At 40.5% G+C, this 25,855-nt stretch overlaps 3 protein-coding genes across 3 annotated transcripts; 1 reads left to right on the top strand and 2 right to left on the bottom strand.

Annotated features, from left to right (window-relative positions):
• Positions 1 to 247: 247 nt before the first annotated feature.
• Positions 248 to 5,813, bottom strand: LOC139951219 (microfibril-associated glycoprotein 4-like). The gene is made up of 5 exons (XM_071950008.1): positions 4,881 to 5,813; positions 3,951 to 4,140; positions 2,929 to 3,047; positions 2,304 to 2,559; positions 248 to 1,451 (listed from the first exon to the last, which is right to left on the bottom strand). Exons 1-5 carry the CDS (start codon positions 5,214 to 5,216, stop codon positions 1,201 to 1,203), a joined length of 1,152 nt encoding a protein of 383 aa, XP_071806109.1. The 5' UTR covers positions 5,217 to 5,813; the 3' UTR covers positions 248 to 1,200.
• A 2,033-nt stretch (positions 5,814 to 7,846) lies between these two features.
• Positions 7,847 to 9,648, bottom strand: LOC139951203 (beta-1,3-galactosyltransferase 1-like). Its single transcript, XM_071950007.1, has one exon. The coding sequence runs from the start codon at positions 9,505 to 9,507 to the stop codon at positions 8,347 to 8,349; it is 1,161 nt and encodes a 386-aa protein (XP_071806108.1). The 5' UTR covers positions 9,508 to 9,648; the 3' UTR covers positions 7,847 to 8,346.
• An 8,120-nt stretch (positions 9,649 to 17,768) lies between these two features.
• On the top strand, positions 17,769 to 25,277 carry LOC139951171 (uncharacterized). The gene is made up of 3 exons (XM_071950005.1): positions 17,769 to 17,899; positions 19,514 to 20,125; positions 21,208 to 25,277. The coding sequence occupies exons 1-3, from the start codon at positions 17,835 to 17,837 to the stop codon at positions 21,821 to 21,823; spliced, it is 1,293 nt and encodes a 430-aa protein (XP_071806106.1). The 5' UTR covers positions 17,769 to 17,834; the 3' UTR covers positions 21,824 to 25,277.
• The last annotated feature ends 578 nt before the right edge of the window (positions 25,278 to 25,855 follow it).

Raw genomic sequence — 25,855 nt, 5'->3', positions numbered from 1 at the left:
TGCTCTCACGACTGCCGCTACTACCTCGGAAAATGAGCCCTCTCGTGAGATAGTTTCGAGAGGGCCAATTCGCTATCACTTTAACGACTTGTCCACAAGTCTACTCTGCATTGGCTTCCCGTTTGTGAAAGTTTCATCTTTTCTTCTCGTCGTCCAGTCCCTATAGCGCAGCACTGCACCTTCATTACATCCCGGACACACTCCCGGACCCCCCCCCCAACCCCTACAAATTTGTATAAGCCTGCAACCACCGTGGACCTCATAATATTGCCCCTCTTTTGTTTATACACAAAGGGAAGGTACACTTTTGGTAATTACTCAAAACAAATATTATCTTAAAAACTGACTTGGTATTGAGCATTGGAGAGATGTTGGTAGTACAAAACATTGTGAGAAACAGCTCCCTCTGAAGTAACTTAGTTTTTGAGAAAGATGTTACTTCTCACTAAAATAATAAAATACTTCTAGCTAGAAGTATTTTATCCCTATCTGAACGCATACAAATTCGTCCAACATTTTCTCGCAACCTCGATGACCAATTTAGCTCAAATTTTCACAGGCTTGTTATTTTATGCTTATGTTGGGATACACCAAGTGAGAAGACTGGTCTTTGACAATTACCAAACGTGTACCTTCCCTTTAACAGTATAACTTCCAACAGTGGACCTTCCCCGAACCGTGGACCCTACTTGGTTATCTTTTGTTACAGGTACCAAGTTTGAAAGTGTATAAACAAACCACCTTGCAACAACCACTCTGATTCAAACTCGGCGAGCACATTGTTCGCTACACTCTTGAAGAAGGCGATATTTCTCAAGATTTGGCACGTTCCTATCGTGCGCAATTCAACATTCGGTTAGAAACAAAACCTTTCCAAACTTATACTAAGTTGACATGTCTAACTTTCTGCTCCCGTGAATCCCTTCTATTCTGTCTGTTTGATAAGTGCACTGGGTTCTTCGTTACACAGCCTATAGAGGGCGCAATTACAAAACGGCAAGGTGAAAACTAACGACACTACCAACTTATATCTTAAAAGCAACGCGTTCAAAATAATGGGTTCAAATAAACCATCTGACGTCGTGAATCAAGAGTAAATATCGCTTGGCTACAAAACTACAGAAAATATAGTTTGCGGTATCCCTTTCACTCTCTAAATATTAATAATTGATTTTTGCGCACAATGTCAATGGTATTATTTTAAACTTTGCGAATCTTCATGACAGATGATTTGACGGAGTAGAAGTCGTCTTTCCAGCCGTCCCATTGTAACCCCAGATTAAATTCCACTGGATTAGTCTGGTAGTACACCCCATTCAGGTTCGACTTGAGACAGTAGTTGAACCACCAGCCCGACATATAAGACGATGCACAAGATAGTGTGGCGCCACCATCGTTGTCCTGGTCGACTGTTGAAAAGTCACTTCCAGAGTGGTAAGAAAGGGAATCGCCTGCAAGCAAAGAATAATTTATAAACATTTTTAGCAAAATTAACTGTAACTTTTTGGTGGCTTCATTGTACGCACTCGCCCAACACGAATCATAATGATCACTCGAATGTTGCCAATAAAACGGGGTTTGGATAAAATTGATGCAAAATTATGTCCCTCTAGAAAATACTGACAGCTAGCATATTACTTAATAAATTTAATGGGTGTTCTGGGCTACACGATAAAGCCGCTTGTTATGAAATTAAATTTGCCGTTTGCCGTTGAGCCCACGTCCATTGACCTCGCTTCATTTTACATGTGGCCATTCCACCTGGGGATTCGCAGTTAAATCCGACGCACATGTGTGTACAATACCTGTCCTCGTTTAAAGGGAAGGTACACGTTTGGTAATTACTCAAAACAAATATGAACTTATAAACTGACTTGAGAACGAGCATTGAAGAGCTGTTGATAGTATAAAGTACTGTGGGAAACGACTCCCTCTTAAGTAATGATTAGTTTTAGAAAAAGAGGTAATTTCTCACTAAAATATTAAAAGACTTCCAGCTAGAATTGTTTTATTCCTATACTGAAAACACACACATTCTTCAAACAGAGGTGTTTTTTCTTTCATCATTTTCTCCCAACTCCGATGACAAATTGAGCTCGAATTTTCACAGGTTTGTTATCTTATGCATACGTTGAGATACACCAAGTGAGAACACTGGTTTTGACAGTTACCTTTCCTTAAAGGACAGGAGACCAGTCTAGCCATGCCACCCCGTACCTACCCCAGTTGTAAGCAAACTGTAAAACGTTTTTGAGGCCCCCCTGAAAACCCCCACACAGATTTGAACTTCATAAAACACTTACTTGCATTTCCACTGTAGCTGCCTACAGTCAATGTGTAACTTCTCCCTGAGAGATAAAACGAGTCGTACTCGGCCCATGCACTCTCACCCTCCCAATCTAAGAGGTCAATGCGCAGGCGCCAGGTGCCCGTTGACGTCAGTGTCTTGATATTTGAATTCCCCAACCAAAATTCAGATTCGAAGTCACCGAAGCCGTTTTTGTAACTGTTCCAGTCCTGATTAAAGTCAACGGTGCCGTCTTTTCGACGTTGAATTACCTTTGACACAGAAAAGAAACAGACAAAGAGTTAAAATAAAAATTTAGTAAAATCTTTGCCGTCAAATAATGTCGCAGTGTAAGTTAAAGAAGGAGGGGACAGGGGGGGGGGGGTTACAGGAACGGGCTTAGACTACATTCCCCTGGCCTCCCTCGTGATCGAAACATTATGCACAAAATAATGAACGGTTTGAAACGTACAAAAATTGCGGTCTTGATCCACTTAGGCCATTTTTGGCACTGGCTGCCCATGCCTTGGTCACATGCCTTTGGTCACATACGTTTTTGCAAGTTCAAGACTCTGAACGAACATTTCTTGACAAAACGAAAAACCTTTCCCAAAAGTTTACTCTGCTGACATATTACTTACGATCCATCCCCCGTCTTCATCGATATCACAATAGACTTTCATAGCAACATCTCCGGTTGTGTATATCACATGAGCACCGCTCTGCCTTCCATGTTTAGCCAGTGCGTCACAGTCAGAAGCTGCAAGAGAAGGAGGTTGAATAGTCAACATCAACAAGGTTTTATGTATTCATGCATGGACTCCATCATCCAGGTGTCTCAGTTTAGAATGAAATGTATGATTTATGTAATCAAATTAATTGGAGTTACTCTTTAAAGGCAGTGGACACTATTGGTAATTACTCAACATAGTTATTAGCATAAAACCTTACTTGGTATAACGAGTAATGGGGAGAGGTTTGTCGAATAAAACATTGTGAGAAACGGCTCCCTCTGAAGTGGAGTAGTTTTCGAGAAAGAAGTAATTTTCCACGAATTTGATTTCGAGACCTCAGATTTAGAATTTTGAGGTCTTGAAATCAACCATCTAAAAGCCACAACTCCGTGTGACAAGGGTGTTTTTTCTTTCATCATTATCTCGCAACTTCGACGACTGATTGAGCTCAAATTTTCACAGGTTTGTTAATTTATACATTTGTTGAGATACATCAAGTGAGAAGGCTGGTCTTTGACAATTACCAATAGTGTCCAGTGTCTTTAACCCATGACACACCAGGACAGTTTTTTTTTACAATACAAAGGAGGGACACAGTAATTTGAGAGCTTATAGCGACCTTTCAAACGTTATACGCACAAAATACGCACATAATTGACCCTCCCTTATGATGATACAGGATCGCTAAGTGTAAACAAAAAACATGTATTCATAAAATAATACCTCAGACAGTTTCTCTATTCCTATTGGTGGAGAGCGCGTCACGTGGGTGTGTATAAACCTTTGTTTATGACCAGTAAAAAGTGTTGGTAAAATTACCTCGGTAAAATTATCAAGAACCAGGCCTCGTTGGGTTTAAACCACGAGTTGAAAACCTCTTCACCACACATTGATTCCCTTAATTAAAAATATTACAAATGAAATGGTACCAATTAGTTCTGTCGTTGTTGGAGCTTCAGTTGTTGTTTCACTCGTCGTGATGACGGTGGTGTCTTGCGTGGATGGCATTGGCGAGGTTCTCGTCTCTGGTGGTACTGTTGTTGGTGATACCTTTACTGTCTCTGTTGGGAGCGAGGTTGTTTGTGGGTCCGATGATGAGCCAAGATGTTTGGTGGTTTTCTGAAAATGGTTGATAAAGGTTTTGTTTTAATGTCCACTGATGTATTTTGTATTTTTAACATGTTGGAAAAACACACTCAAAGATAAAACAAAAATTATTTCTGGAAAAACAATTCTTGAGGTATAAATGTCGTGAATGTAACTGATTGTTGACAATTGATTTCAATTTGTTATAAAAAAAGAAGGAATGAATAAATTCAACGTCCTTAATTTTGATTGCCCGGCCTAGGAACCGAGCCACGCCCATCTTCCCACACAGGGGTAGACTAAACACCAAGCGATGTGTTTGGTTTGAAGACAAACATAGACCCTTTTCGAAACCACGGCTTAGGTTTTGGATTCGGCTTCAGGCTCCGTCCTCTCGTCTGAAGCCCTGATGAGCACGTACGCAAAGTACGCGCTAAAAAAAAATTAGGGAGGTTTAGCTGCACGTTACGCGAGCAAAAACGTGAACTTCAGAAAAGTGTGCCTTTTATAGGTGACATTGCATGCTCGTATGGTGTATGCACGTACGTACCTGACTTAAAAAAGGGTAACTTCACGTGAGCTAAAAACGTGAGATTTTAACGACACAATTTTCTGACGTTCACGTTCACTCACGCCGAACGTGCAGCTAAACCTCCCTATTAAAATGTCAAAACAACCGCGGGCCAAGTAAGCCTGAATTGAGTCTGGAGCCGCAGTACCTAGACTCTATCCACCCTCGTTGTTTGATACAACATAAGAACAAATTGACTCACCTGCCATTCATCGTTTGTGTCTGGTCCACAATACTCAAACTCCACACTACCCTGGTAGTCTCCAGCTGCAGCTTTTGCTCTCTGCACAGCATTCAGTCGACATTCCTTTAGTCCAGTTGCGTAGTTGACCGACTGGCAACTCGGAACAGTAAAGCATCTCGCTACGCATTTCAAACGGGATATCCCGGAAGCCACTTGCACTACATGGTTTGTGAGGATATGATTTTTAACGCAATTCACCGATTGCCCCCTGTAGCCCCATTCGGACAGCTGACATGAAGTCGATGCAAACAACCCAAGACACACCGTGAAAACAAACAATATTTGGGCGTACATTTTAGAACTGCAACTCCCCTGGAACTAGTCCTCCCCAACGCATTCAATAGTGTTACGTCTTCTTAGCGCTCACACCAACCGACAGCTTCTCCGAATGTGAGATTATTTTCCGAACGGAGGTGTTGAGCTGTGCTCACGACATGAGCACAGTTTGGTGAGAGTTAGCATGATCTTAAGCCCGCATGAACATTTTGCTCTACAACCCAAGTCTAAGAACAGCGGTCTATTCATAAACAATCAATATCATTATTTCTTCACAGAACCAGACGGGTTTTACAATCTTATAACCGTCTGCATTGTTTGACGGTTGCGCATGAGAAATGGATTGAGTTGAGATAATCCATAACCAACTGCTCTGTTCGGAGTGTTGAATAAGTTGAATACAGTCAATTGATTTGGACGAAGTAATAAAAAATACCGAATTTTAATTACGCGATGTTTGCAGATATGAACCGACGAAGCGAAATAACTCTATTGATTGAAGTAAAAAAAAAAAGGCATCGTAAGTTCACATCAAAACTAATTTAGGAAAACCTTCTTGTTAATTTTCACACTCCTTGAACACATCTTATAAATAGTGTATTAATTCAACGCAGGTATTATTTATAACCCGCATGCATTACTTTTTCATTTTAAAATCAATTAAATGCGTCACCAAGGAAGGACCTGCTTTGAACTCCACTCCAAACCATTAACTGTGTACCGAAAATAAGCAAACATTAATTGCCCCTCCACTCAACAGCAGCATTAATGATCACCACCCCCAATGCAGCACTGCCCTGCCCCACCCACTCCCACACGTCCGCCACCACCCCCACCAATCACCACCATACTGCCACCGAACGTACTTGCCACCACAAGGCAGATACACAACGTGTTTGCGTCACGTAACGATCAGCCCCATAACAAACAGGCTCAATGTTCCGTCATTTTTCCAACCCAGAGTGTTAGTGCGATGTGCAATATTGACATGTTTCATAACGAGTTGGCTCCCACTTGGCGAGAGCAGTAGTAATGGCCGTGTGTGACATCAGTGCAAGGGTTCAATAAGTGACAATAGAACTTTTTAGTTAAACTTGACCCAAGTTGAACTTTCGTGGAGTCCTTGTTCGTCTAAATCCACAGCCTGCACTATTATTTTGATTAGCATGAGACCCGCCTTGAAACAAGTCTACAACTTACACCGTGAGCAAAAGTATTGCCGCAAGCATCGGCCGAAATAACTTTGACCCAGCACAGTTCACACAAGTTCAATTATATCATACATCTTGAATAACACCAATGCATTTTCTATGAGAATATTTAATTATTGAAAAAGTCTTTCGTTTTGTATTGATTGTATTATTGACCCTGAAATCATCAGTGCTTGGCCTACAGAGTGCGTCTGTGCATGCGTGTGTGAGGTCCTTCACCCGACGCATTAGCCTTGCTCAAGGCAGTCGCATTATTCGCTCCAAAAAGACGCAGCTGTAAACCCACCCGCCGTATACCCTGTGCATGGTGTGTGCGATCACACCGAATGACCAACCCGTATTCACACTGTCACATCGCACGAATACTGTTCACACAAGTCATCGCACTCGTACACCACTAAGCGCATGCGGAGGCCGTCAGGCCGACAGCGGCTTCAACACAGATCCTACAAGGCTGTCGGGCTGACAGCCTCCGCATGCGGATAGTGTACGGGGCATCGTGTCGTGCGATGTTACGCACAGTGAATACGGGTGGGTTTTACGCACAGTGAATACGAGTGGGTTTTTATACAGCGGCGGTCTTTTTTCGGAGTGAATAATTCGACTGCCTTGAGCAAGGCTACCGACGCATCAGAAAGGAACCGTACCGACCGAAAAGGTACCGTATGCTGTGATAAAATGAAACAATAATAATAATAACAGTCCTGGATTAGAACCTGGGACCAACGCCACAAAATGGCAGCGTCCCGCCCACTGAACCAACTCGCTTGAGAGGGAAGCGGAGCAAATTAATGTATGACTAATTAGTGATAACTTGAGGTGTTGAGCTGGTTTGAATCGTTACAGGCTGAATGGTAGCAAGCCATCATACTAGTTGAGCCCTTGAAACACCTGCTGGAATGTAGTCATAGGGCCCTTGTCACACGAGGCAACTTTTACAGGCAACTTGGAGGCAACCAACTACAGTACATGATACATTGGTATGTAGCATAGTGAGCAATTTTTGAACAACTCCCTACAGACGATGTGACGTATGTTTACATTCAAACCGCCCTCTGTTGAAAAAAAAAACACTGTATACGTCATGTTTCGTCAAAACCCAAAGGTTTTGCCCGGCGGTATGCGCGCGAATCATGTTATGGTTTTCGAGTGACGTGTGAGGTCACATCGTCTATACGACAACAAGCAAAAATATGTTAACAATGAAATGTGAATGGTTTTTCTTCCCGGAGATTGCCTGGACCTGGGGTCGATTTCACAAAGAGTTAGGACTAGTCCTAACTTAGGACTAGTCCTAAGAGATATCAAAAACGTACAGCTAGTCCTAAGTTAGGACTAGTAACTCGTCCTAACTCAAGATAAGACTAGTCCTAACTCTTTGTGAAATCCACCCCAGGTTACATGTAGTTTGCCTTATGTTACACGCGGCCATTTAGATGCACCATGATGTTGTGATTATTGAAGTTCCCCCACAGGAAACACACATTTCCCATTGAGTTGAATTAGATTTATCTCAGCATTTATTTCCATATTGCAAAATATACGTCATACGGACAATGGTTCTGGCAAACTTGTATTCACCTCGAGGTTGAATGATTAATACATTTAACAGAATGTGGCTCCGCAAAAAGTCATCCAAGTTGCAAATCTATCCTTTGATAGTTGTCTTGATTGGCGACGCTGTTGTTTGTTTAACTCACCGATAGAGGGTGCTACACCGACTGTTTTGGATGCTGATTAGGAGGGACTCGGCAAGTCTATTGAGCCAATTAATATTTGTGTGATACGTAACCCTTTAAGTCCAGTGATTTATGTTGTTGCGGACAGATATTTGTGTTGCGGTATCGGCAAAGTAAACAAAATGAACGTCGCCAAACAAGACTGCTCATGCAGATGTTCAATTATCATCAAGCCTACTGGTCCGATTTCAAGGCATATCAAGAATAGTACAAATAAAAAGTTAAAAGCATGACCATAACACAAACAATACACCCAAAGTATATCCAATATAGCAGTACAATACTGGTATCGTCGCCGTTTTGTAATACTTTGCCAACCACAGCATCCCAAATTGCAATGGTATCTTCATTCACGCCATTCCAGTTATGTCCTGAACCAGTTGCAATGCCGTGTCTTAACGCAGATCGTACCGGTGCAAATTGTTCATATTGATGCGACAACTGGGGTTCAATTCCAACCTTCCTGATGACTAATCCAATGAAGACATCGTCCCATTGTAAAAAACGCACATGGCCTGACTTCCAGTACATTGCCACAGCGACATCCCCAGACATGACGTAACACGCACCGTTTAAAAATGGCGCGTACGTGGGTTCGGGATACATTTTCAGGGGCGTGTACCACTTGGATGACTTATGTCTGTGGGGCAGAGGGTCTGTGCGTAGATGTCCCTCTGCAAAGTTCACCCTAGACTTCTTTACAAGTCGGCGCACAAGGTGAACTATGTTTAGGACCATATCCGAATCGATGCTCATTACGTATTCAGCCTGGGGACAAAACAACGTCACCCATCTCAATCCCATGATGTTCTTGTAGGTCATGTTCTGGTAGGCGTCTAGAAAATCCTCTTGAATGAAATAATGATGGGTATCATCTTCGATTTGAATACGTTGCTTAATCACCGGGTCATCTGTCTGACCAATCAGAAACATCGTTAGTGTCCGTCGACCGAGCACCTCTTTAACGCCTCCCCATGTTCGCATAATTTGTTGTCGATCATAAGTCTCATTCGGTCGACATTTGACGAGAATAACGAGGAATACCTTCCCATTCTCATTGTCTTTGAAACACGCATCCTCATTGGCAATCGTGAAATTGAACGGGTGTGGATTGATGACTCTATCACTGTATAAAGGAATGCCGGTGTCATTACCCGCTAGCCATATTGATCCATCGTGAAGAGCTGATTCATTCACAGGAGTATCTTCCCTATCCGATAGTCTGCCGTGTAGTAGAATGGTTGATTCACCAACATTGTGCCTTGGCGAGATAACGGTAAAATACACCAGCAGGAACATACAGCAGGCATAGGCAAGCACAATTTTGTAAAACATGTGCACGAGTTTATTAGGCTGCATCGCAAATTCCTATGCTCTGAAAGAGATAATAATAAACAAAGTATAATGATTCGACAGTCTTGGCCATAAACTCTGCTTTCCTTCACATTCGTCTGTACAATTTCCACAGTTACACGTCATGCACGCCATTCCGATCACATAATGAACCCTTCCTGTATTGCTCAGTGCGCAGCAGTAACCTTTGTTCTGTGGAAAACAAATACGCAGCATCCACTCTGCACATCCATTTATATCAATCTTTAACGGTGTTCAATTTTTTAAATATTTGGTGGACTGACCTCGTGATAATTATTGACAATGCTACAGCGAACTGTGACCGACGTTATTGTCAACATGATATACCGTTAAAATGCGTGTTATCAAAGTATGTAACCCAGGTATGATACGTTATTGACCTAGTAATTATGTTTTAAAAATGAACCTAAACCGGTTCGTATTCTTAAAGACACATAGACACTGTTGGTAATTGTCAAAGACCAGTCTTCTCACTTGGTGTATCTCAACATGTGCATAAAATATTTAACCTTTAAAAATTTGAGCTCAATCGGTCTTCGAAGTTGCGAGATAATAATGAAAGAAAAAACAATCTTGTCACACAAAGTTGAGTGTTTCCAAGACCTAAAACTCTAAATCTGTCTTTAAACAATTTCGGGCGTGCACAAAATCAACATTCCCTCGCCAACATGCCATTAGTCGCACATACCTAGTGGTAAGTTTAATGACAAAATAATGTCCCCAGGCACAAAACAAAATCGCAATAAATCAAATAATACATCAAACATCAAATACGCATTTAGAGAGGTATAATTCGTTATGATAAATCAACGCCTCGAATCAAAATTTCTCTGCCTCTTTGCATAGTTAACACTGAAACACGTACACACTATCCGGTATGGATCACGTACACACCATCCGGTATGGATTAGGGGTCAGAGTTATTGAGTCAGCCCAACGGCAGGTTAAAGGAACACGTTGCCTTGGATCGGTCGAGTTGGTCTTTGAAAAGCGTTTTGTAACCGTTTGTTATAAAATGCATATGGTTAGAAAGATGTTGTAAAAGTAGAATACAATGATATACACAAATATGCCTCGAAATTGCGTGGTTTTCTGTTTACCTCGTCCAATAACACGGTCGGCCATTTATGGGAGTCAACATTTTGACTCCCATAAATGGCCGACCGTGATAGTTCGCGACGTAAAAGAGAACCGTGCAATTTTGAGTGATACTTGTGTGGATCATTATATTCTACTTTTAAAACATCTTTCTAACCATATGCATTTCATAACAAACGGTTTCAAACGCTTTTTATAGACCAACTCGTCCGATCCAAGGCAACGTGTTCCTTTAAGCAAAGTGAGTCACATGAAGTCAACCCATTCAGTTCAAGTTCCTTTGCCATGTTAAGAAGTACACGAAATTCATTTTCCTGGAATGAAAAGTATAAAAACCACACCACAACAAACAACTCTTAATATTAAAAATAAAATCTGTTTTAAGTTATTACAAAAATAACAAGTAGGCTACAGAGAGAAGATAGTAACACAATATAATCCTACAAAATTATTGACCTTCGTATTGATTCAAACACTGTTACTGTTGTGTAGTAGTTTGTGGACTCTGGGTCTAAGAGTCAAAATTGCTCATCAGGAGAATTATAAAAAAAAAACCACCAAAACAATAATAGTATATTATCATAAAGTTGCCGTTAAAGACAGTGGACACTATTGGTAATTGTCAAAGACCAGTCTTCCCTCTTGGTGTATCTCAACATATGCATAAAATAACAAACCTGTGAAAATTTGAGCTCGATTGGTCGTCGGAGTTGCGAGATAACTACGAAAGAAAAAAACACCCTTGTCACACGAAGTTGTGTGCTTTCAGATGCTTGATTTCGAGACCTCAAATTCTAAACTTGAGGTCTCGAAATCAAATTCGTGGAACATTACTCCTTTCTCGAAAACTACGTCACTTCAGAGGGAGCTGTTTCTCAAAATGTATTTTACCATCAACCTCTCCCCATTACTTTTAATCAAGAAAGGTTTTATGATGAAAATTATTTTGAGTAATTACCAATAGTGTCCACTGCCTTTAAATGTTTCTGCTGGGCATGTAAGGCTTTAGAACATCCTGAAGCACATCCATCCTTTGGGTGTACATTATATTAGAATCTCAATATTAAAACAGCAAAGTATACCCAATATTAAAAGTAACGAGCGCTTCAAAACACCTGTCATAACAACGCTTAAAAAAATATCATGTATGATATTAAGCTTACAAAGATCGACCTTGCTGCCATTGTATTCGGCAATATTATTATCAATGTCATAATTAGACTTGACTAAGTCCCAATCCCGTGCCATACCCAGGAAATTACTGTTTTGTGATGCTCTGCATTCCAAAACCTGTTCCGCATCTCGTCGGGACCACGTTTTGACGGCAAGCGCGCACTGTACTGTTATATGCTACGTGTTGTTTTATAGCAAGTTTGTGTATAATTATGCTAAGGGACCTCTCATACGAGAATGGGACTTGAATCAAGTCTATGCCACTATAGGCCATTGTGTGTTTGGGCCGTGCCTGCATGCAGCAACATCTATCAATCATTATGCCGGGGCAATTTCAGAGATAAATATTTAGAAGCAATACAAACACATTTACAAGCACGTTGGTCTCGTTTATCCAACACAGACTTACAGAACACGATATATGATAGCCGATTATAAATGATAGGGTATGCATGTTGCATAGTTGCGTAGCCAGACCATTTTCATTTTTTTGCTGGGGGGGGGGGGAGCGGGGTGCAATGACATAATGAGGGGGAGAACGCAATGTACATTCACATTCAATGTTATTATACTAATATAATTTCGGGGGGGGGGGTGTGTGATTGGTTCCAGAGCAGGTGGGGGGGGGGGGGGGGGGCTCCGTCCCCCACCCGTTTACGCCACTGGTCTATTGTTAAACTGGAATAAATGAATAGCATAATTGTCATCGATTTGTTTCAGTTATTGATGCTGGGTATGCGTCGAAATTTGTTATAGGAAAATTCGCAATTATTTCCCATATAATGCACAAAAGCATCACTCAAAACAACTTCAATCAACTACAACCGAATGCGCTTATCTATATGGTATCCATGGCAACCAGGCAACCGTCTGCACGCGAATCTAACTACCAACAAATAAACAATCATGGTAAATTAAACACCAGCAGAGATAAAACGCTCTCACCTGGAACGTGTACATGTACACGCACTATTTGTACAGTAGAAGCATTAAAGCCAGTGGACACTATTGGTTATTGTCAAAGACTAGCCTTCACAGTTGGTGTATCTCAACATATGCATAAAATAACAAACCTGGGAAAATTTTAGCTCAATCGGTCATCGAACTTGCGAGATAATAATGAAAGAAAAAACACCCTTGTCACACGAAGTTCTGTGCGTTTAGATGGTTGATTTCGAGACCTCAAGTTCTAAACTTGAGGTCTCGGAAATTAAATTCGTGGAAAATTACTTCTCTCTCGAAAACTCTGGCACTTCAGAGGGAGCCGTTTCTCACACTGTTTTGTACCATCAACCTCTTCCCATTACTCGTTACCAAATAAGGTTTATGCTAATAATTATTTTGAGTAATTACCAATAATGTCCACTGCCTTTAAAACAAACCTGAAACTGTATATTTCTTGGCCTGTTCCGTTGAAAGCAATCCATTCCCTTCAGCTTCAGATGCAGCGAACCGCAACTGACTTTGAAGTAACTCAAAAATCACCCACCACTCTTCTCGATGCTCCTTCATTTTAATTGGTTCGTCATGGCGATTGAAGTACGCTAGCTTAGAGCTGATTGGTTGCAACACGAACATGGGCGGGACGCAGTTGTCATCACGCAGGAACCACGTGTCTAGGTGTCCGTTGGTTTCCCGCTCTGCATCAATGTCTCTCGGAGAAGTTTGAATTCCTCACTTTCTATTTTGGGCGGGAAGGGTCGGTATCCGTATTTCTGGCATAGAAATGTCTGTAACATTGAAGAAGAAATAATGAGATAAAAAGTATTCTGGATGTGTTTTGCAACAACCTATATAAATTACGGTCAGTAACAAAAACATTCTTCCAGAAAATTCGAATAAGGACTTTTTCAAAAACGTATGTCAGGGGATCATTGTTGTTCTTCACAATCTGCACCCAACTTTAAAGGTAGATTCAAAGGCTGCACATAATGCTGATTCATATAGGCAACATTATAAAAATGATACAACAAAAGTCACATGTAAAATTTTCAGCTGAACGCAGTATCTATACTTGTTGAGAAAAAAAGGGCAATGGCAAAGATCGGTATTGTCATGAATATCGAACTTCACGTTTTGCGAGGTGACACGGGGTACCAACCTACTGGCCGCAGCATTCGCGGCGAACAAACGACAGTCCTCAGAAATCCGAGAAGCGATTCATGATTTTTCTTTTTGTGTGAATAATATCAAGGCCATAAATTGCGGGAATCATTCGAAAAAGGTATGCTATCAACAGCTCAGCTGCATTAGTTTTTCGCCAAGAAAGTGTTCATGGTCAATAATTTTTGGAGAAGTTGCCAATCAGTGGATCTTTTATCTACCATGCAGAGAGTTTTTGACTCGACACTGTGTTTTACGTATCATGGCACTTACCACAATGTTTGGTCCAACAGAGAAAGAGAGAGAGAGAGACGTTGACATTGGGCAAATTCGGCCATGCATAATTGTGACGTCATGTGGTCGTCCGTGGCCTCGTCCCGGACTCCCCATCTCATGTCGATAACTCCAGACCATGATTAGACTTGCAGGGTACACATCAAGCATAAGTGCATTACGCTCCGTTGAGGTATCTATATTATGGAAATAATTACAAAAAACCCCTTCTATTACTATTCTGGTTATAATAAGAGATTGCTTCACTAAAGGCAATTTTAAGAGTGTTTTCCCCTGTTGTAAAGACATCCCCACGCTTTGTTGACAAATTCACCGTTCAGGCCGGGCGGTGTCAGATGCAATTGTGTCCGCCATGCAATACTGTCCGCTCCGGGCACTTTTGCATATGCAATCGTGTCCGGGGCTATTCAAAAACCGTCCGGCGGACAAGTACATGACTGTACCGGTATAGTATGTGCGCGCGTAAGCGAGCGTGCATGCACTGAACCTACGTATAGCCTATATACTTTTCACGTATTTATGATTACACCAAACGGGCCGAACCTTTCCCATGTCATTCATGACATGCTCTTGGCTTGTAAAACAAATGGCGAACGTGTTCCGTCGACCAAGGGCGTTTCATTTACTGCAAGGACGGTTTTGCACGGGGCGGACACAACTGCATATGCAAATGGGTCCGGGCGGACACATTGCATCATGCAGCAGCGTCCGGGTGGACACGATTGCATATGCAAAGCCGTCCGGCGGACATTATTTGCATAGGGTAGTATTGCATAGAGCACATAATTGCATGCGACACCGGCCCGGGGGTGGGGGGGGCATTGGTAAAACAATACCCCAAATTAAAACAAAAACAGACGTATATTCCATATTTTTCGGGGACGGGGGGGGGGGGGGGGGTACACCATTGGCAAGTTTTGACCAACAAATCTATGAGGCCACTTCATGTTCCGTTAGTTAACGAATGCATACATGACCAAGTTTTATCATTGTGCTCCGGACAGCGAGGGCACAAAGTTTTAGTCTCGCAAGATTAAAACTTAATTGTTTCACTAATTTCTCCACAATTTTTAGGCAAGAGTACTTTAATGGAAGTTTTCTATCATGACCCTGTATAGGCCTCAGTTAGGTGTAAATTTAACAACCCACAATCTTTCCGTCATTACTTCAAAGAGTCCAATTATTTGATAAGTTTTAAGAAGAATTGTTTTGGATAACTGATATTATTATGATCCTCCGTCGTTAAGAGACACATTTGCGAATAAAACTAACTTTGCACAACTTTGCTATTATCTATACATGTTTACTTCTTAATCTGTCGTGTTTTTCGAAGTAACAGTTAGTCATGGTGATGCTTACCTGTGAATGTTGAGCTGGTAAATATACGGACGACTTTTTAGAGCGTTGCCTTGGCAACTCGCAGCTCAAATCACCGTCCAATATAACACGTTGAGAGTCCATGGTTACGTTTTCTTAGCTTGCAAACGTTAGAAATCAAACTTTAAGATTTACAGATAATAATATCGAAGTCTTATATAGCGCACGTATCTACCAAACAAGGTACTCAAGGCGCTGAGTATATACACACTTTCAGAAAGATTTGTTATTGAAGATGTCACCAAATGATGTAATTGGTGACCAAAAACTTCATTATCTTCACTTCTCGGTCGTGTCTATGTTTTAAAGAACAGAAAGCACAAACACTGATTAACTGTAATGTCTCGCCGTAAAATAAACTGCAGTTCACAATCTGAGGCAACCCGTACAAAATGTCGAGAAAACGAAAGTGGCATAATCAAAAGAATCACGCGTTATTTACGCGTGGCTTTTATGCTCCAAAATCGCGGAGGGTAACACCATTCTATAAATTAATATTGTATTTTGTTGTGACCTCAGTGAGCATTCCACCATACCATAACAACGTGTGGATGAAGAAACAGGTGTCCACATCATCACAATGCTAGACTTGTATAAGTCCTGTGTGTTTTCACTTGGAGAATTAACCGTGCAATAAAGGCGGCTGGAGCTGCTAGCTAGCTCTTCAGGCAGGATTTAGAAACCAATTACAACAGCTGACTTGTTGAAGTCTATGTAGAGGCACGGTCGTCGTGGTGACACATCCCTTATTGCTTGTTGCCAAGCTCTGATCAAAAAGATAAACCTTTCCTGAAATCAGTAACACCACAAATTCAAAATTTGAATTCAGCTGCGCCGAACAGCTTGGAGCTAAATCAATCCCGGCCATATCTCGTTGGCCCCTGCCTCTTTCAACATTTTTTAGTGAGCGGTGACCCAATGTGCGTGACAACACCACGAGGGGGCGAGTGTGGTTCGATTAGCTCTGAGGGGCTCTCACCCGAGTGAGCACCGCGGGTCGACCCAGGCAAGCTAATCGAACACACCCCATAGGAACACCTTTTCAACTGTTGTAATGTCAACACAATTTGGGTAGATGAATTTCCCCAAAGTAAAAAGACTGGGTGAGTCATTGATTTCCTAAATTGGGCCATTCCACATACACATCATCCAGGCCGGGCTGGGGGTGGGGTGCTGGTCTCAAGAGATGTTTTTGGATGTGCAGAAATCTGTTTGCACTCATGAATTTAGCATATAATCCTATGTCAGAAAAGTGACATCAAGATAAAACCATCTGCTTAGTGGAGGTGTCTGTTTGCAACATTTTTATGGCAAAACGTGTGTGTATGTGGTTCAACACACCCACAAAATAATGACACCAACCTGGAAACTCATAATCATATTAAAAAAGAAATCGAGATTTCATATATGTTTTCTGTTTGCTTCATTATCTTTTTACTTGGAACATAATTATTTAAAAGTTTAATTGATCAAACGAAGGAAAAAGGAATAATCCTGGATAATAGCTGGGCATGTAACAATTCTTGGCTTTTATAGACGTCGGTACCGGTGTCGCATGCAATTGTGTCCGCCACGCAATATTGTCCGCTCCGGACACTTTTGCATATGCAATCGTGTCCGGGGGGTAATGCAAAAACCGTCCGGCGGACATGTACATGACTGTACTTTGTATGCGCGCGTAAGCGAGCGTGCATGCACTGAACCTACATAATATGCAGCATCACGTATAATGATTGCAGCGAATACCCAACGGCCGAATATTTCCCATGTCATTTATGACATGCAGTTACCTTTAAAAAATGGCGAACATGTTCCGTCCACCAAGGTGGACACTTAGGCCGTGTCCCAAACGACGGCTTCGGCTACAGCTACGTCTAGATCAGCGCGTCTACCAGTGTTGAAGAATAGGCAGACGCGCGCGATCTAGCCGTAGCTGTAGCCGAAGTCGCCGTTTCGGACACGGCCTTATTCTCAAGCGTTTGGGGTTCATAATTTACTGCAAGGGCGGTTTTGCACGCGGGCGGAAACAACTGCATATGTAAATGTGTCCGGGCGGACACAATTGCATTATGCAGCAGCGTCCGGGCGGACACGATTGCATATGCAAAACCGTCCAGCGGTCATTATTGCATATAATATGCAATAATGTCCTACGGATAGTATTGAATTATAGAGGACATAATTGCATGCGATAATGGTAATAACGAGCGATCGAACCCGCGTGAAACCTAAAATAACTAGAGAGGGCGCACTTTATTATTGCCAAAATGGCGGAAGAATGCGTTATTACAACTTTCGAGGCACCTGAGGATATTTCCAGGCCTAGATCAGGGTAAGATTGATAGTTTTCTTACGTGATGTGTTTTGCTTTTAAGACTGATAAATTGTGCAGCTAAAGACAGTTGAAATTTGCATTGCCAGTTGGAATTACTGCGTGCTTTTGACTGTCAAATTTCAATACTTAGCTGCATCAAAAACATATAATTTCAATCGTGCACACCTTTGCTTGGGCTTTGCAAATGTCCAGCTCATGCAGTTTGCCCGCGCAAAATTAGTAATTTGTGTATTATCTTTGTTCGTACCTGGCAGAAATCAAAGCTGCGGTATATTGTTTCCCTATTATACAATATTTTGCTTTGCTATCCCACATCGAGCTGCCTTAAAAAAAAGGTCCAATTCGAATTCAAAATCACCCACCACTGACTGTCCACTGCCCACCTGCACATGCTGCACCTGCCCTATGCGTGGTCACTACCCATATACAGTAATACACAAACACTGCACTAGCACTGCACACAGACAGTGTGTACTTTCCATTCTGTATTCAGATCTCCGCTCTGTCTTCGCTGAGTGTTATTAACATGTTTAATAACTATAAGAGCAAGGGAAATGTAAAATTCAACTTTCCAATAGTCCAAATTAATTAGTTAGAAAACCCCCCGAGTATCAGCGCCCCCAGTAACTGGGTCTAAATCCCTTCAAATAGAGTCTTCTTGTGAGCACTGGGGGGGGGGGGGGGGAGGGGTAGGGGGATGACAAGTTTCCCTAACCTTATGTTTGAAATTGGTGTAAACAAAACATATCAAAGGCAGTGGACACTATTGGTAATTACTCAAAATAGTTAATAGCATAAAACCTTTCTTGGTGACGAGTAATGGGGAGAGGTTGATGGTATAAAACATTGTGAAAAACGGCTCTCTCTGAAGTGCCATAGTTTTCGAAGAAATAAGTAACTTTCCACGAATTTGATTTCTAGACCTCAGATTTAGAACTTGAGGTCTCAAAATCAACCATCTAAACGCACACAACTTTGTGTGACAAGGGTGTTTTTTTCTTTCATTATTTCGCAAGTTCGATGACCGATTGAGCTCAAATTTTCACAGGTTTGTTATTTTATGCATATGTTATACATCAACTGTGAAGTCTAGTCTTTGATAATTACCAATACTAATAGTGTCCACTGCCTTTAAAAAACATTGCATTTGAAACCCTTTACGGGCAAAAATGTGTCAATATCCAAAATATAATGATATTCAAAAATGACAAACAACAATGAAATTAACAATAATGCAACAGGGCAGGACTGCCATAATGTGCAATATGTGTAGTAATTTTACAATATGTTGGTTATAGAAATGATGAGTACATAAAAAAGGGAAAGAATCAGTCTTGTAATGTAATCCTGAATAAAATACTTGGGTGCCATTTTTTAATTAATGGACTGAGTTGGTTGTTCTGAAATAACGACACTGCTCAAATGAAATACTTTAAATATTCAAAGTAGATGCCAAAATACAAATCTTGTTGGTTCTTTAATACTTTCTGGTTTGGTTTATTTAATCTTCAGTTAAAGATATTACAAAATTGTGTGATAAATACTTGGAGAAAGTGTTCATGTTTGTTTTACCCAACATCAAGTAAACAGAGTTTGATTGTACCTTTGCAGATCCGCATCCGGCTCTAGTGACAGTGATGTATCACCAATCTGCAAAATCAGCCCCCTAGTGGTTCCTGTACATTCAACTTCACCCCGTCCCCTCACACCCAAGAAGCGACACCGTGCTGAGATGGAGCAAGAACTCAGGAGGCAAGAGGAGGCCCTTAGGGCTGAGGAGGCAAAGCCAACCGTCAAGGAAGCCAAGTCACCCGCAGTGGATGTCAAGAGTGGAGGAGCAGTAGAGACAAAACCAGAAAAGGAACTCCCCATGAAAAAGAGGAATTCAGAACTCAAAGAGCAAATGGCATCAGAGACTAAAACTGAATCAAAGGATGAAAAACCTGCTGACAAGGGTGAAGAGTCTGAAACCAAAACCGCCTCAAATGTAGAATCTGAAATATCAAGCACGCCTAAGAAGTCCAAACCTGAAGGAACAAAACCTGCTAAAAGTTCAACAACCCCAAAGAAATCCCCCGCTGCAAAGTCCCCAGCTGCAAAGGCTTCTGTGTCTCCTGGCGGTGGGGCTGATGGCGAAGTAGTAATTCCTGATGGATGGAGACGTATTGCTACTCAGAGAATGCAAGGCGTGAGTGCTGGGAAGGTGGACGTTTACTACTGGAGGTAATTACAAACTACATGTAGATGGCATTGCTTACAATTACAATGGAGTCTAAATAGATGGATTGCAATATGCGTCATTGACCGCCATCTTTTTCTCTTATTAATACATCAAAGATGGCGGTCAATGACGGAACTGCAATCCATCTATCGTAAGCCTGGATGACTAGTGCAGGTATTGAAAAAGTCGCAACCGTTATTGCTTAGTTGAGTCTTGACTACCATTTTTTTCCACTGCAGGGTTAACCGTGGGGTTCACAACTATTCACAACAATATAATATACATTTACATGTACTAACCAAACACAATCAGACATCAATAATACAATCCTTCAATTTCTTCATTGTGAATTTTACTATATTGTGACTGAGGCAAGCAATATCCTGCAATGCAGCTTGAGAATTAAAAATTAGTCGTGACTAGTGTCAAAGTCGTGACAATTTGAGGCGCGGCTAGTCGATTAGTAATCTTCACTAGTCACCCAGGCTTACTAAATAGCCTCTGGATAAAGCTCTGGCTGACCACATTATCCTGAGAGTTTCAGCTGCAAAATTGCAAAGAAAGCTTAAGCCAGAGTGAAACTCTTTCTTTGATTTCCTGCGTTGAGTTATATAGTGCATGTTGCAGCATGGCCACTAAGTTTTTGTAGGTAAACAAATGAGTGTTCTTTATAAAACGACCTCTTGTGAAAAAAATTCCTCAAATTGCTTCACAAAAATCCTTCGTTCCTGTTTAGATTTAATGTGCACTTTTTTTCTTCAACAATTAATATGACATCATGTACATTGAACATTGTAGAACTCAGACCAAACACATTCTATTTCAACTACACATGTAAGTGTTGGTGTGCAAATTGTGAACTGATTGGTCTTTGAGTGTGTGTTAGAATGAGTACAGATTCATGGAAAAGGAATCTGGTTGAGAAATCCAAATAGCACTACATTTTAAGTGGTTTCTACTTTTGCTGCCGAACCTATTTTCCTAAAGTTCTAGAAGATCGCAGCAAGTGATGAAATTATTATCCACACATCAAAAAAAATATTTTTATCAAGTGATTTTCTGTTTGTACCTTGTTTTCACACAGTCCTACAGGAAAAAAGTTTCGTTCTCGCCCTCAAATCCTGAGCTACTTGGAAGAGGTAGGCTCCCCTTTGTCCGTTGAGGCCTTTGACTTCAGGTCAAAAAATGCTAACGCTAGTCCTGCAAGGATCAGATCTCCAGCTCCAGGGAAGACGAAAAAAGTGACGCCGAAAGCTAAGGTAAAAGAGTCACCTAAAAAGGCAAAGACAAAGACAAAGCCGCTAGGTCGTCCCAGGAAAAACAGCGGAGGGAAGTCTCCAGCAAAGAAGACACCAGCTAAGAAGTCTCAAGTAAAGAAGTCTCCAGCGAAGAAGTCTCAAGTGAAGAAGTCTCCGGCAAAGAAGTTGGCTAAACAGCCGAGGAAGGTGATGAAACCACCGCCAGATACTGGCCCCAAGAAGGCCAGCCGAGCCCAGCAACTTCAGAAGCTTCTCGTTAAGATCAATTTCCAGAAGCCAGGAGACATACGGGAGATGTCCTCTGACGAGTCGTCCAATGTCTCAGAAGACGACTTTGATCCCGGCACTACGGAGGAAATAGACAATACAAGTGAAATCAGCGTCACCCCTAGCCCTCCTCCAACTAAGAAAATGAGACGGCACTCGTCACCAATTGACTGAACTTTGACCGAATCTTCACCTACGCACTGACTATTTTGATTTGTTGACAGGCCTTGAATTACATCCTTGAACATGCCGAAAAGGGCAAGACCATTTTCATTTTGAAACGTGCACTTTTATTTGAAAATCAGGCCTGCAATCATACAAGCCGATGTTATTCATTTACATGTAGGTACACTTTCAATGGACCCGATAAATGTAGATCCAAGATCTATGTCTGTCAATCAAGGATTATTAATCTGTTTAATGGTTGATGCAGATAGTTGGCCAAACTCCATATGGTAAAAGTGAATAATTAGTCATTTTTATTTCAAGCTGCTGTTGATATTATGTGTGGTTGTAGGATTTTAGTTGTTTATTTACTTAAACTTTAAAATTATGAAATTATCTTTTTCTAATCAAAATACATGTATTATTATTCTAATTTTAAATGACTATCCCTCTCAAAATGTTTGTACTTGTTATTGATGTGATTAGCCTTGAAGCGATATACAAATATTCCATCATGTTACTTCACTTTGAACTGAAATGAAGTAGTGGACCTCAAGACCCAACAGAAGCCGTTGCGTTTGATGTTCATGCCGACTGCGTTGATGGCTTTTAGAAAAAATGATTTATTACAGGCCCCCTTTCCAACACTTCATAAGAAGCAAAAGTTGTCAGGGCAGAGTTCACCTTTAACGACAATCCACTGGCCAGAACTTTACTCACTACTGGTCCGGCTGTCTAGTTCAATTTTGACCCACATTTAATAATAGACTAGTGAGAAAGCTGATCGACCAATGAAATGAAAAGATAGCTGGTCCTTCATTGCCAGTCACTAACAAGTTTGTCTACTTCGGGTTTTCATCACTCCAGGCCTGGAATTTCATCTTTAAAAGGGCAAGGTCGTTTTCATTTTGCAAAGGGCACTTCAGTGGGAAACCTTTGTAAAGGGCACCAAGGCCAAACTCAGGGCAACAGAGGACATGGTCTCTTTGGCCTTCATTTTATTCCCGGTAATTCCAGCGGTCGATTTCATGAAACTTTAATCAACTGCGTAAGTCCACTTACGCAACGTTTTTGGCGCAAGTTGCGCTATAAACGCTGCGCATGCGGAATTATGCAGTTGTGTAAAGTTTCGACTGAGATTGACTGCAGGCCTGTCACTCATTGAATTTGAAGGATTCTGTTCCAGTCAATTACCACAGAGAGTTGGAGTCGGTTGCTGTGTTGGTGTGAAGGTAACATTGCTGTTGCGAAACAAAGCTTCAAGACTTTGAGCTCTGAATTCTTTGCATTTGAAACAACTGTTAAAGGCAGTGGACACTATTGGTAATTACTCAAAATAATTATTAGTGTAAAACCTTTCTTGGTGACGAGTAATGGGGAGAGGTTGATGGTATAAAACATTATGAGATATGGCTCCCTCTGAAGTGACATATTTTTTCGAGAAAATAATTTTCCACGAATTTGATTTCGAGACCTCAGGTTTAGAATTTGAGGTCTCGAAATCAACCATCTAAGCGCACACAACTTTGTGTGACAAGGGTGTTTTTTCTGTCATTATTATCTCGCAAGTTCGATGACCGATTGAGCTGAAATTTTCACAGGTTTGTTATTGAGATACACAAAATGAGAAGACTGGTCTTTGACAATTACCAATAGTGTCCATAGCCTTTAAAGAAACGAGCAAAATCTAGTTTGATTGTATCAATAGCTCCACACCCAATCCAGTTCCATTTTCAAATTTTGTAAATAATCATTACTGAAGTTTACTAAAGGGACATTTTTCTTTCGGAGATGTTTCCGTTTTTATTTTCAGGGAATTATTTGTGGTACGGACGAGATCATTCTTTCGTTTCAATTTTTGAACAGATATGATATTTTTTTAATATTTGTTTACCAAATTTATAATAATGACTTGTGTAAATGTGTTAGTATAGCTAGATGTATGACATACATGTTTGAACATTATTTTTACTGATGTAGATTTTTGTTTTCTTTCATGAATTTATTCATTTGTATTCCCTGCTTCTTATTTTGTGTTTTATTTGCTGTTGAATATGCATTATGTAAATTTGTGCCAAAATGATTATCCTTGTGAAGGAGAAATTATGTCACACTTAATTTCAACATTTAGTTTAATGAAAATGTGAAGTTAGTTCTGTAGAATTTGATTATCTCTTTGCCACATACTGTTTAGGCATTTTCACAAAGTATCTGAAAAAGACTGAACAGGTCTGTGCACACCATGCACACTGGCTGAGCTGATATTTAGTGTCAAATGATGATTTTTGAGTAGCACCTATCGAAGCCTGTGCTACATATGTCTACACATGTGCTATACACTGTACGAGGGAAATTTTTCACTGGGCAGCAATTCCAAGTCTTCATGGGAAAAACATATACATTTGTTTTTCCCATGAAGACTTGGGTTTATACATGTACAAATCAATTGTGAACATTTTGTCACCGACTCAGTTTGCAAAAATTATACATTGTCGTGAATGCTGGTCAAAGTTTTGAACTATTTTTTCATTTTCTTAACAACATTTGTGGTAATGCATGTTGTAAAAGCAGTTTTAATGCTCCATGTTTAACTATTAATGATGGGGAACAAACTATTAATTGGTTGAAGGGGGTATAGAGCTGGTTGATTTGCCCAGAATGTTACATAAAACATAAGTACCAATTTGTAATACTGGATGGAAATTTGTTTTTGCTACCTCTTACCATTTTTTTCTTACCAGTGTCTGAATTTTACCAATGTTTTGCTCGAGTGAGGGAGGGCAGTTTCCCCCTTTGTTTTACGTCTATGCTTAGTTACTTAGATTTCTTCCTGAGTAGAAACAGGTTACCAGCCAAAATACCCATGTGTAATGCGTTTGTTTTTAACTGGTTCTCTGAGTGATCTGCAACATGTTCTATACTGTACATTTTGTACACTGAAAGTTGCTGGGCCCAAATTCTTAAAGCTGTTTAGCAGAAAATGCTGCTCAGCTAATTTCAACTTAATGCTTAATTGTGCAAACAGATCCAAGTTCTAGCTAAAACAGCCACAAGTGTAAGGAGTATGTATTTTAGCAATATTGTATTATCATAAAATGAACAAATTCATCATTATTATTTGAATCCATCTGATTTACAAGACCTATCACAAATTTTGAGACTATCCTGAAACTTGTTCCCCTATTATCTTACAGTTTTTGTTTTCAGAAAAGTTACCTAATCACACATCTTGTTTTCTGTTAGTGACCTGTGAAATATTCACTCTCTCAATTAAATTTTCTTTTTAAAAATAGTTTTGTTTTCAATAATATTATTTCATGAGCCATGTAGGCTGATTTTGCATGATTTTGGTTGTTTTTTGGTTTGTAGGTTTTGCTTAATTTTGCTTTGTTACAATGCTCTGCTCTTTGGACTTTTTACATGTAATTTTTTAAATAAACTTCACTGTACATTGTGCCCTTCAGTTCTGGTGTTAATTAATGTTGTACATTTTAGGAAATGAATTATGTTGCATTTCTGACAAAGTGAAAATAAATGAATAAAATAAATAAATATCTTTAGACCAAATGTGCGTGTATTACCTCATAAATTACTGTAGATCACAGTTTTTTCTCTTTTTTTCCTTCATATTATATTATATTAAAACAGGAATGTCTCTAACAATCATCAGGTGGAGGTAGTACACTACATGGATTTTTTTGGGCAAGCCTCATACGTGTAGCTCAAAAATTCAATGGCCAACATGAAAATAGTAAATAATTGTTGTCAGCAAATATGTCAAGAGGGTTAATACATTTTGCTATGGGTTTTATGAAATAAAGCATGCCTTCTGGTTGTGGGTAGCTAATTTAGGGAGTGTTGTAATGGAGGTAGAAGTAGCCGACATGGACCATGGTGTGTGGTGCACCATTGTAACAGCATGACGACATCTCTAGCACAGGTCCTTATAATTTCAAAAGTGTGAGCAGTCAATGAATATCATTACTTTATGAACTGGCTGACATATTGACCGAGGTTTATTAGGGTACTACAGTGGGACAC

This window comes from Asterias amurensis, chromosome 2 (genome assembly GCF_032118995.1).
Source record: "Asterias amurensis chromosome 2, ASM3211899v1".
Classification (NCBI taxonomy): domain Eukaryota; kingdom Metazoa; phylum Echinodermata; class Asteroidea; order Forcipulatida; family Asteriidae; genus Asterias; species Asterias amurensis.
This window is presented reverse-complemented; position numbering and strand designations above follow the sequence as displayed.

Bases quoted from the DNA above. Each gene is read 5' to 3' on its own strand.
- LOC139951219 (XM_071950008.1), bottom strand. From the start codon at position 5,216: ATGTACGCCCAAATATTGTTTGTTTTCACGGTGTGTCTTGGGTTGTTT. The intron at 4,141-4,880 runs GTGAGTCAATTT...AACCATTTTCAG, and splicing joins ACACAAACGATGAATGGCAG to AAAACCACCAAACATCTTGG. The intron at 1,452-2,303 runs GTAAGTGTTTTA...CTTTGCTTGCAG, and splicing joins CAGCTACAGTGGAAATGCAA to GCGATTCCCTTTCTTACCAC.
- LOC139951203 (XM_071950007.1), bottom strand. From the start codon at position 9,507: ATGCAGCCTAATAAACTCGTGCACATGTTTTACAAAATTGTGCTTGCC.
- LOC139951171 (XM_071950005.1), top strand. From the start codon at position 17,835: ATGGCGGAAGAATGCGTTATTACAACTTTCGAGGCACCTGAGGATATT. The intron at 17,900-19,513 runs GTAAGATTGATA...GTACCTTTGCAG, and splicing joins ATTTCCAGGCCTAGATCAGG to ATCCGCATCCGGCTCTAGTG. The intron at 20,126-21,207 runs GTAATTACAAAC...GTTTTCACACAG, and splicing joins GTGGACGTTTACTACTGGAG to TCCTACAGGAAAAAAGTTTC.